This window comes from Mesoplodon bidens, assembly GCF_964165515.1.
Source record: "Mesoplodon bidens genome assembly, chromosome: 8".
Lineage (NCBI taxonomy): Eukaryota > Metazoa > Chordata > Mammalia > Artiodactyla > Ziphiidae > Mesoplodon > Mesoplodon bidens.
The window spans coordinates 83,682,123-83,693,765 of record NC_138165.1 but is presented as its reverse complement, the minus strand read 5'-3'; the positions used below and the strand labels follow the sequence as shown (position 1 = coordinate 83,693,765).

At 40.6% G+C, this 11,643-nt stretch overlaps 1 protein-coding gene across 1 annotated transcript; it reads left to right on the top strand.

The window, feature by feature from the left end:
• Window positions 1-241: 241 nt before the first annotated feature.
• LOC308621808 (DBIRD complex subunit ZNF326-like) lies at window positions 242-779 on the top strand. The gene has a single exon (XM_081242547.1). It carries the CDS (start codon window positions 334-336, stop codon window positions 544-546), a length of 213 nt encoding a protein of 70 aa, XP_081098673.1. The 5' UTR covers window positions 242-333; the 3' UTR covers window positions 547-779.
• Window positions 780-11,643: the final 10,864 nt, after the last annotated feature.

Sequence of the window (11,643 nt, the reverse complement as noted above, 5' to 3'; positions counted from 1 at the left end):
ATTATTTCCAAACAGGCTTCTTTACCTAATATCCTTCAATTGAGTTAGTTATGAGTTTTCTGATGGAACATAAGCCTATTTCTGCTAGGTGTTTGTCAAAATACTTGCAAAATTTGTCAGTGGCCACCATCTTGACAACTGACAAGAATATCTTCCTGTCTCCTCCCTCCTTCTCCATTCTTCTTTTTTTTAATGGAAAGAATTTACTGTTAAAACTATATTATAGGCTCTTGGTCGCGTTGACTGGCTGTGTGTAACCGCGGGTCACCGGCACTCGCCTCCCGCCACAGCTCAGCCCAGCGCTGCCGAAGCCGTGGGCCCCGAGCCTCCGCCATGGACTTAGAGGACGATTACACACACTCTGCTTGCAGAAATACTTATCAGAGCTTTAATGGAATGGATCGTGATTATGGCCCCGGATCTTATGGAGGGATGGATTGTGACTATGGCCATGGATCCTGTGGGGGTCAAAGATCCATGGACTCCTACCTAAACCAGTCATATGGCATGGACAGTCACAGTGGTGGTGGTGGGGGTAGCAGGTAAATTGTTTCATCACTTGGCCAAATAATTAGATGACTGTAAGATTCTGGATATTCTAATTTCCTATTCCTTAGGCATGTGACGCTACTTGAACTTTGCTATTTAGAATCACCTTAAATGTTGAAAGGTGTTAATGGTTCTAAAAATTATCTCAGCATCACTGGCAGACATTAGGAAAATCTCAGGAAAACCTTTATCGTTTCATTATAATAGAGTAAGATTTTCTGTCTTTAGCAGTGAGCATTTTTTTTCTTCTTTTAAAGTGCTTATCAATCAGAATGTCCTGAACAAATGATATAAAAATGTTATTGGAAATATTATTTGTGAAGCTTTTTGTTATGAATTTCCAAAAATCTTTACTACTGTGGGGTACTCTATAAAGCAGCAAAGCAGTCTTTGACTAGAATGGGTTTAACTGAACCAGTCTAGCAAAATCAATTTCTAAGAAACATTTAAAATAGTTATTCTTTTAATTTTAATTTTAAAGTAAGTTACAAGAGCATATTGTAATAATAAAAGTGTTCTTTAAATCATGTCTAGATTATTTATTGGCAGGTACTGCTTATACCAGAAACACTTGTGCTCTAGACTAGGAACATTATATTAAAGCCATGAGTATGATACCTTTGCTTATTTTTTTTTTTTTTTTTTTTTTTGCGGTACGCGGGCCTCTCACTGCTGTGGCCTCTCCCGTGGCGGAGCACAGGCTCCGGACGTGCAGGCTCAGCGGCCATGGCTCACAGGCCCAGCCGTTCCACGGCATGTGGGATCTTCCCGGACCGGGGCATGAACCCGTGTCCCCTGCCTCGGCAGATGGACTCTCAACCACTGCGCCACCAGGGAAGCCCACCTTTGCTTATTTTAATGCAGTAGAATTTAGATTGTACTTATGTTTCACTGTCAATGCTGTGTAAAGCTTAAACCTAGTTGAACTCCTACAGGCTTTAGGGTTGACCACAGTTCAGGTCAAGGGGGGTCTACTTTTTGAGGTACAAAGATTCCTACTAGATATAAGTAAAACTAGTTAGGAAACATTTGAAAGTATTGTCCTTCTTCATAAATTGAAGGATCTGGATTCCTTAAGGATGGACCAAATGATGCTTACTTTTCTTTTTTCTGCTTCAAGTGTGCCATTATGGTTTATAGTAGAGAAAAATCAAGAGAATAGATACAACAATTTTGCTTACATGATAGATGTTTTCAAAAATGTAGTTGAAAAGAGGAATAATTTTTATATGGTTACTAGGACTCAGAAGTAAATAGTACCTTCTATTTAGTGATCTGTAAATAATTGAAGTAATGTAATACATTTAAATGTTTTACCATATCTCTTCCTGCCCTATTACATTGTAAATGTAATGTGCGTAAACTATGTAGATGTTATCATTTATCTATGTAATTGTGGGCCTTTATAAAACTATGTTGTAAGATTAAAAAAAAAAAACTATATTATAGGACTTATTTTTTACCCGAACTAAGATATATCCCATAAAAACTAAAGGAAATGGGAAATCTTCAATATAAAAAGTTTACAATTTTATGTGGGATAAATATAAAACCAAATATTTAATGTTATGAATAGGATAAGATATAATAGAGAACAGGTCAATTTTGCCTATTTTGAGCCAATCCATTTTGGCTCAGCACTTTTCCTTGAATGTCCGTTATGTTTAAAGTCCCTGTACTGGGCCCTTTGGTGAGTCACGAATTTAACTGATTAATTCATTTATTTATTCATTCACTTTTATAGTCTCTAGGGTTAAATCAAGCTTAGGAAGGAGAAGGAAATGGTGGGAAAATATACATTTTTCCATAGGAATTTAACTATTAAGTAGTCTACATTCCTCCTAGATTTCATAAGCCTAATTTTTAAAAGAACACCATGCTATTTGGGCCAAGTGGTTTCCAGACACACAGAGTATGCCAATTCAAACTCCCTATCCAGCTGACATCAGCAAAAATAGTGGAGTAAGGACCTCAGAAAATTCTCTCTTCCACAGAAGCAACAAGAAACTGGCAAATGGTCAGAATCAAATGTTTCAGAACTCTGAAAATTTCCCAAAGGCTTGCAACAATCTGGGGAGTGTTTAAGAAGAAGAAGGAGGAGGAGAAGGAGGGGAAAAACTGTTCAATCTCAGTAAAATAAATGAGCTTTGTGGCATTTTTAACTTGCCCTAGTCCCATCTCGGACTCTCTTGCTTTGTGATATTCTTGAAAACCAACAGCCTGCATTCATGGTGAAGACCAGCAGCCCGACAGCCACTGGAAGGAACAGAAAGGGGCTGGAGCTCCTTCAAAGCTTCATCCCCAGAGACTTATTATATGACCTGTTTGTTCCCTGGAAAATCCCACTTGCAAGACCGTCTATTTGACTTAACTCAGAGCTCATTAAGTGTGAAAAACTTTTTCCCCATAAACATTTGTCGAAAACAATTACAGGCAATTACTTAACTTTGCAGCTGCCTGAGGTGATGGATACCAGTTGGGGGAAAACATTAGACTAACAAAAAATTAAAAACAGAATGAGACATACAGAGGGGCTTTGGGAAGCTTCTGAATCAAGAAGGCCACATGCATGTATAGGGTTGTGCTCATGCCCAGGGCTCTGTGCATTGACAAGAAAGACCTGAAAAGGCCCTAAGCTCTCACCTCTGGATGACCTTGAGATTCCGTGCAAGGAAAGTGGAAGCTAAGGCAGAGTTGAAAATGCACCCCCAATATGCACACAGAGCCTCCCACCAAAAACTGGGTTACTTATTGGTTCTAGGCATTTAAGGAAATTTCCAGTTCCTACCTTATACCTTCTGAGCTTTGCATGGATGTAAGAACAAAGGAAAGATCACATGGGCGATAAGACAGCCAAAAACTTTGATGTCTCTCTAGATTCCTGTTCCCATTTCAGTTCAGGCCACTAACGATTTCCCTTACTTTCTTGCCAGCTCAGACATACATTTAAAAAGATGATTTTTACATTTAGTACAGTGGCTTTTAGAGATTTTGTAGTGAAAAGATTTAAAAGAATATCTGTAATACCATATTGCCAGAAACACAACTCCACCTAGCTTTTGAGATATTATTGTTGTCCTTAGGAAGTTTCTACCTACACTGTCATTTCTTATCTGACTATAGTAAGGAGGAAAAAGTTATTATGTTGACTGAAGTGATGCATTGTTGGGGAATCCTGCTTGTCTTTTTCTACTGTTCAACCTCAGAGCCAGGCTTGAACCAGCTGCAGGTTTTCTCTTCTTATCTTTGAGGGGCCCCAGAAAGTCAGCACTTCCCTCTCTCTCAGTAGCTGACTCTACCTACTTCTCTTGTCACAAATCTCTCCAACTTCCATATTCTTTGCTCCGCAAAAATTTATATTTGTCTTAAGGACTTTACTATTACTCACTAGAGGAGAATAATTAGGTAGCAAAAACATGACCAATATGAGAAATTTACAGGCATTTCATAATTTTACAAATCATCGTTCTCATTTCCTTTTAGATGATTTTTGTCTTCCAACTGCATTCTCTTAAAGAGTTGTTCTATAGTTAGATGAAGACCACAGGAACCCTTCCTCCTAAACCACAGATGTAAGGGTTTGTGGATGTTATCAAGACAATGGGGGACCCTCTCCTCTCCAGAGAATATCTGGTACCTCTGAGAACCACCAGATTGAGTGGTACCCAAATCAGTCATCCTCTGTCCTGATTAGGACTATTATGGACATTATTTTATAATCCTTTTTATTAAATGATAAGAACAGCTGAATATAAACTAGATTCTGATTGTGGATACACTTTTTCTTTTGTCTTTATTTTATTTATTTTTTATTTTTTTAAGGATCCTTGGCTTTTACTTTCTTTCTTTTTTATTTATTTATTTAGGTTGCACCATGCCTTAGTTGCAGCACATGAGATCTTCCTTGCGGATGCGGACTCTCAGTTGCGGCATGCATGTGGGATCTAGTTCCCTGACCGGGGATTGAACCCAGGGCCCCTCTGTGGGGAGCATGGAGTCTTACCCACTGGCCCACCAGGGAAGTCCCTGTGCATCCACTTTTAACCACCTGGTTAACACAAGGCTTTATCCCCTTCTGAAACTCTGAGTTGATATATGTTAGATCTTCTTACTCTTTGCTCCTCATTTTTTAGCCTTCCTTTCATATCTTTCATATCATTGTCTCTCTGTGTTACATTTTGGATAACTTCTTCAGATATGTCTTCTAGTTTACATTCTCCCTTCAGCTGGGTCTAAGCTACAATTTTATGCATCCATTAAATTAAATTTCAAGATTAACTTTGTAATTTCTAGAAGTTCTATTTGATTCTTTTTTGGCCGTGCCATGCGGTATGTGGGATCTTAGTTCACCAGCCAGGAATTGAACCCATGCCCCCTCCACTGGGAGGGCAGAGTCTTAACCACTGGACCACCAGGGAAGTCCCTCTATTTGATTCTACATAAAACTTTCTTTGCCCAAAGTCGATATTCTGCCTAAAATTCTAGTGGTTACTGGTGCTTCTGTCTTTCTATTCAGGTCTTTTAAAGTGTTCTGTTAAATTTCTGTTTTCTTGTGTATAAAATGAAGATTAGATTAGATTAGAGTAGAGTAGATTATCTCTACTATCTCATCTTACTTTAAGGACTATGATTCTGTGGTTTTTAGCCACCTGACTCCATCCTCCTTCAAAGAGATTAAAGAATTGAAACTGGTCTGTAAAGGAAGAGCTCCCATTCCCCAAGCAATAATGGCAAGTTGAAAAAGAACAAAAGTAATAGAAATGACAACCAGATCTTTGGGGGTGAATATGGGACATAAGAAAATTGTTTCCCTTCACTGTACATCACATATGAAAGAACTTTTATAGTGTTTTCTCTCCATGCCACCCCATCCCTCTTAGCAGAAAATGAAATGAAATGAAATGAAATGAAATGAAACTACACTTAGCAGAGGCAGCACTGCATATATGCATTGACTGATAGAAGACCATGGCTAAGCCACAGAATCAGAACCGTACATCATGACCCATGGCCAGGAGAGCCATCAAACTGCATCAAGTGTAACATTAGAGTAACCAAAAACATAGAGTTTCAGGGTTGGCAGAACTTTAGACATTAAGTCCAGTCACACTCAATGCCAGCAAACCTTCAATTTATGGTTGTCTCATTAAACATCTCTAAGTATGAGAAATGTGCCATCATCTGACAAAGCTTTGTGCTAGGCTGAAAGCTCCATGGCTTCAGTTCATTGCTATTCACTTCTGTTTCACTGGGGCCTAGAACACATAGGAGATGCTCAGGAAATATGTATTAAATGAATAAATGCCAATTTTTAACCACTATAATCTCTAGAAAGTTTTGCTTTATATTGAGCTAAAATTTCTCTTTCCCTCATATTCTTAGCTTTACTCTCTGGCCAGATAAAACAATTCCCTTCTCTGCATGAAAAAAGTTATCCTGCTCTTTCTTTTCCAGGATAAATAGCTTCCACCAGTTCATTCAACACTCCTCCCATGATGTCATTTTAAGCTTTCTCTTCAACCTGTTCCCTCTCTTCTGGACATGCTCCAGTTTATCCTTGTTCTTCATAAATTTAATTCCAAGGAAAGAACACAGTACCCCCGGATGTATTCTGACCAGCTCAAGCAGAGTTGGACAAATACTCCCCCAATTCTATTAAAACAGCCAAGGGCAAACTCACTCCCCCTCTTTTTATTTTAGGCGGCCACATCCCTTTCTTGACTTACTTGAGCTCATGGTCAAGGAGAAAGCTTGTGCTGAGTAGAAATTTAGCATGCCCAAAGGTCAGAAGAGGTCACCAAAGGGCACCAATCTCAGTACCTGGGTGAACGGTGCCCATCCCGTGGAAATGCAGGTGAAAGTGGTTGATTGGGATACCTTCTGGGTACATCACATCGACTCCCTTCTCATGGTTGTTGAAAAGGCACTGAATAAACCATTAGTTCATATTATCTATCTCTTTAATGTAGGCTTACCAAATCCATTTTAGGGTAATAATTCAGGGCCTGTAACTGCTGCCTAAGCACATTACAGCTGGGAAAACCTGTTTGAGAAGATGATTTGCTTTGCACTGTCACTGGCATAAAGTTCAACGCAGGTGTTGCTTAACAAGCTAGTTCCGAAGTAAAAGGGAAATTCTAAAGAACATTCTGGACACTGCCTTTCAGTCAATTTTCCAGGTCGGTATGGTGGAATTACACTTTTTTAGAAGTAATAGAATGATCATTCTGAATATCTCTTTCCAGAACCTTCAATACTTTATCTTGAATGCAAGCAAAACTAAAGTGTTTTTGACTCAAGATATCTATGGTTACTATTAACATGACTATTCTTAGGTGGCTTTAAAGTTGAGCTTAGAATTGCCAAGATTTTTCTTTTAATAACTAGTCATGTGAGTTATTAAACATAGTTTCAGGGAATCAGACTTTAGGCTTGAAGTGGTTTGTCTGACATTGTCTTATTAGAGAAAATCTGTGATGGACAGAAAAGATAGGGGAAAGTGTTCTAAAAGTAGAATTTTAAAAAAATTTTATTGTATCAAGTGATTTGCTACTCAGTTTCTTCCAAGTTCCTTGTCAGGAAATAAACTGCTTGCATTATGTTTTAGTGATGATATATTGTGTTACTTGTATAGGTGCCAGGATATTTTCTGACTGCTTTCTTAGGCTTGAGTACTTGGAGAAATACTTGGCTTTTGAATTATCGAAAGTACAGACCGTCCCCGACTTATGATTCAACTTATTTTTTGACTTTATGATTGTGCAAAAGCAAAGCACATTCAGTAGAAACTGTGCTTGGAATTTTGGATTTTGACCTTTTCCCAGCTAGCAATATGCAGTATATGATATAGCGATAGATACACTCTTTCCTGATGCTGGGGAGCCGCAGCAGACACAGCTCCCAGGCAGCCACGTGATCACGAGGGCAAACAACCAGTACACTTAAAACCATTCAACTGTAGCTCCCTGCAGTGCAAGCACGGAGCCCTAATCACTGGACCGCTAGAGGAGTCCCTAGAAGACATTTTTTGAATACCCATTCTGTGCAAAGCACTGGATTTGGTGCTACTTGGAGACATAGACAGTAAAAGAGCTAGAATATATTGTCCTGCCATCTCTGACCTTCTCAAACAAGTTTAAACTGAATGTCACCTGTATTTTTCAGATTTGGCCCCTGGGATCCTAAGTGGGAAAGTGACTCATCCAAAGTCATGCAGCTAATGGCATGTAGAACAAAAATTTAGAACCATCTCTCCTGAGTTCCAATACTCTTTCAACATGATAGGCTACCTAGTACCGTGGACGTCAGTGGGCTCAGATGTCATGGCAGGGCTGGAACTAGAGTGAGGTAATTAAGGCAAAATTTAACAGGCACCAAAAATCTCAGCAAACAAAATGAATGTAAAAGATCCATGCTGGGGCTTCCCTGGTGGCGCAGTGGTTGGGAGTCCGCCTGCCGATGCAGGGGACACGGGTTCGTGCCCCAGTCCGGGAAGATCCCACATGCCACGGAGCGGCTGGGCCCCTGAGCCATGGCCTCTGAGCCTGCGCGTCCGGAGCCTGTGCTCCACAACGGGAGAGGCCACAACAGTGAGAGGCCCGCGTACCAAAAAAAAGATCCATGCTGAACAAAATATCAAAATTTTAAGTGAAGTCAGGATCTGGCTCTGTACTTGAATGACCCAACTTCACTTGCCTCACCCTAATCTTGGCCCTATGTCATACAATCTGAATTTGTGGGTGGACCAATGGGGAAAACCAACAAGAAACTATTCTGGAACTGGGACAACATGGATAATTGTGAAGGAATCCTGGAATAGATAGAGTAAGATGTCCAGATGTTCAGAGATGGGTCACAAGTATCCACAGTAGTGTATTGAGATAAAATAGCTCTTGTTTGTTTTAATAAGAAACATATATAAGGTAAGAGGAAAATCTTGAGATGTGACGATGGGTCATGCTAACCTATAGGGGGCACTGCTCCCATGAAGAACCTGGGTCCCGTTGAGGGCTCTGCTAGGTGAGGAAAAATGGAGTCCTCAGAGCCTCACAGTGGGGTTTGGTTGGAGGGCTTTGATCAGAACTAGAAACTGGGGGGGCTTCCCTGGTGGCGCAGTGGTTAAGAATCCGCCTGCCAATGCAAGGACACGGGTTCAAGCTCTGGTCCAGGAAGATCCCACATACTGCGGAGCCACTAAGTCCGTGCGCCGCAACTACTGAGCCTGTGCTCTAGAGCCTGCGAGCCACAACTACTGAAGCCTGCGCGCCTAGAGCCCGTGCTCTGCAGCAAGAGAAGCCACTGCAATGAGAAGCCCGCGCACCACAACGAAGAGTAGCCCCCGCCGGCTGCAACTAGAGAAAGCCCGTGCGCAGCAATGAAGACCCAATGCAGCCACAGATAAAAAAAACAAAGAATAAATTAATTTAAAAAAAAAAGAGCTAGAAACTGGGTTAAATTTTTCTTTCTCTTTCTGATTTTCTTATCTCTCACCTATGTCCTGTGCCTGAAGTGTTAAGCCAAGACGTGGATATGCACCATTTGAAAGTACCCTTGCCCTTTGTAGGACAAGAAGAAATCACAGTGGGGTCCCAGCAGAAAGAAGAGGCTGTTGGGCAAATGCAGTCCACATATGGCCCAGGTCACCACGAGAGACCACGAGGGGACTTGAGACTTAACCTGCTATGGAGCAGTAAAGAATATGCGTTTGCCTGATGTCCTCAGAATCCAGCTGCCATGGCTGGATAGGAGTCTAGCCATGGTCTGGTAATTTGGTTCCTGGTCTGGTAATTTGGTTCTTCACTTTTCCACATTTGCAGTAACTTTAACAGCAGAGTTAGAACCAGGCCCTGGAATAGAATCGATTCTGGGTAAGTATGGGCCTCTGGCACAGCACTACTGTGTAGCCACAACAGAAGCTCAAAGATAAAAACCGTTCTCACAAGCTGGGTCCACTGAGCCTTGGGGGGGTGGGGTGAGGAGTGGTGAGAAAGGGTCTAATTAAAAAACAAAGAGGCTTTCTTTATCTTATATCATTCTGAGCTTCCTCCTATGTAGTCTTCCTCATTTGCAGGGAAGAGTGGTTTATTTTTGTTTTGCTTTTTTATTCAGCCACAAGTACAGTTCTAGAAAAGGAAAGAATTATTCTCTAAATTCTGTGTCATTCTCAGAAACTACTTCCTTAAACACTCTTGAGAAAGGATTCTTGTACCTTGGGTGCCCAGAGGGTAAGAATTTGGGCACTTACGCATTTCAATAAGAATCTAACCATGCCAACTTGCCAACTGAATGGTTTTTGCAATTTCCTTAAATTTCCTCACCTTCAGTTTCCTAAGCAGTAAATAGAGAATAAGGGCTCAAAAGTAATGTCTATTATCATAGACTCTTGTCCTTAATGGACGATGTTAAAGACCCCCTGAGTGCAGGTGTCAGTGCCTTCTACAGTGTCCCCACCAGCAGCCATTCAAGTGCAATGTATAAATATCTCTTTGTTTGGTTTGTTGGTTGGTTTTCTCTTTTTTTTTTGGCCTCATCTCACGGCATGTGGGATCTTAGTTCCCTGATCAGAGATCAAACCCAGGCCCCCTGCAGTGGAAGCATGGAGCCCTAACCACTGGACATCCAGGGAATTCCAGTTGGTAGGTTTTGAACATCTATAAGTTCTTGGTTCCACTAAGCCAAACTTTTTTTTAATATTTATTTTATTTATTTCTTTTCTATTTTTTTTGGCTGCATCGGGTCTTAGTTGTAGCACTTGGGATCTTCGTTGAGGCATGTGGGATCTTTCGCTTCAGCGCAGGCTCTTTTGTGGCACGCAGGCTTCTCTCTAGTTGTGGCATGCGGGTTTTCTCTCTCTAGTTGTGGTGCACAGGCTCCAGGGTGCATGGGCTCTGTAGTTGTGGTGCACGGGCTCCAGAGTGCGTGGGTTCTGTAGTTTGTGGCACGCAGGCTTTCTCGTTGAGGCGCGTGAGCTCAGTAGTTGTGGCACGTGGGCTTAGTTGCCCCGCGGCACATGGGACCTTAGTTCCCTGACCAGGGATCGAACCTGCGTCCCCTGCATTGGAAGGCGGGTTCTTTACCACTGGACCATCAGGGAAATCCCATCCACTAAGCCAAACTTTTCCTAGCTATTATGCCAACTAATTTTTTGCCCTAGCTCCAACTTTGGAATCAACATAAATGTCTTACTATTTATGACCTTAAGACAGCATAAATGTCTTACTTTTTCCTCATCTTCAAGTATCTGAAAACAGCTCTCAGACTCCTTTATTTTCTAATTAGTTTATTTATTTATTTTTATTTTATTTTATATTGGAACATAGTTGATTAACAATGTTGTGTTTCAGGTGTACAGTAAAGTGATTCAATTGTATATATACATGTATCTATTCTTTTTCAAATTCTTTTCCCATTTAGGTTATTGCAGAATATTGAGCAGTATTCTCTGTGCTATACAGTAGGTCCTTGCTGGTTATCCATTTTAAATATAGCAGCGTGTACATGTCAATCCCAAACTCCCAATCTATCCCTCCTCCCCCACCCTTCCCCCCCCATAACCATAATTTCATCCTCTAAGTCTGTGAGTCTGTTTCTGTTTTGTAAATAAGTTCATTTTATCATTTTTTTAAAAGATTCAGCATATAAGTGATATCATATGATATTTGTCTTTCTCTGTCTGATGTACTTCACTTAGTACGATAATCTCCAGGTCCATCCATGTTGCTGCAAATGGCATTATTTCATTCTTTTTAATGGCTGAGTAGTATTCCATTGCATATATGTACCAAATCTTTTTTTTATCCATTCATGTGTCAATGGACATTTAAGTTGCTTCCATATCTTGGCTACTATAAACAGCGCTGCAATCTCAGACTCCTTTAGTCTTCCTTTCTCACTGATTCCTTCAACCATTCCAACAGATATAATTCAGTCTCTGGAGTCCTTTCTTCTGCACTGCTTCTTTTTCCAGTGGTCTCCTCAACATCTGTTTTTGCAGACCTCAACAAACTACACCTAATATAGATTGACCATGATAAAGTCGAATGCTGAGCCTGCTAGCTTGACTTTCACTACTGTCAAATAATTAAAAGTGTTCAT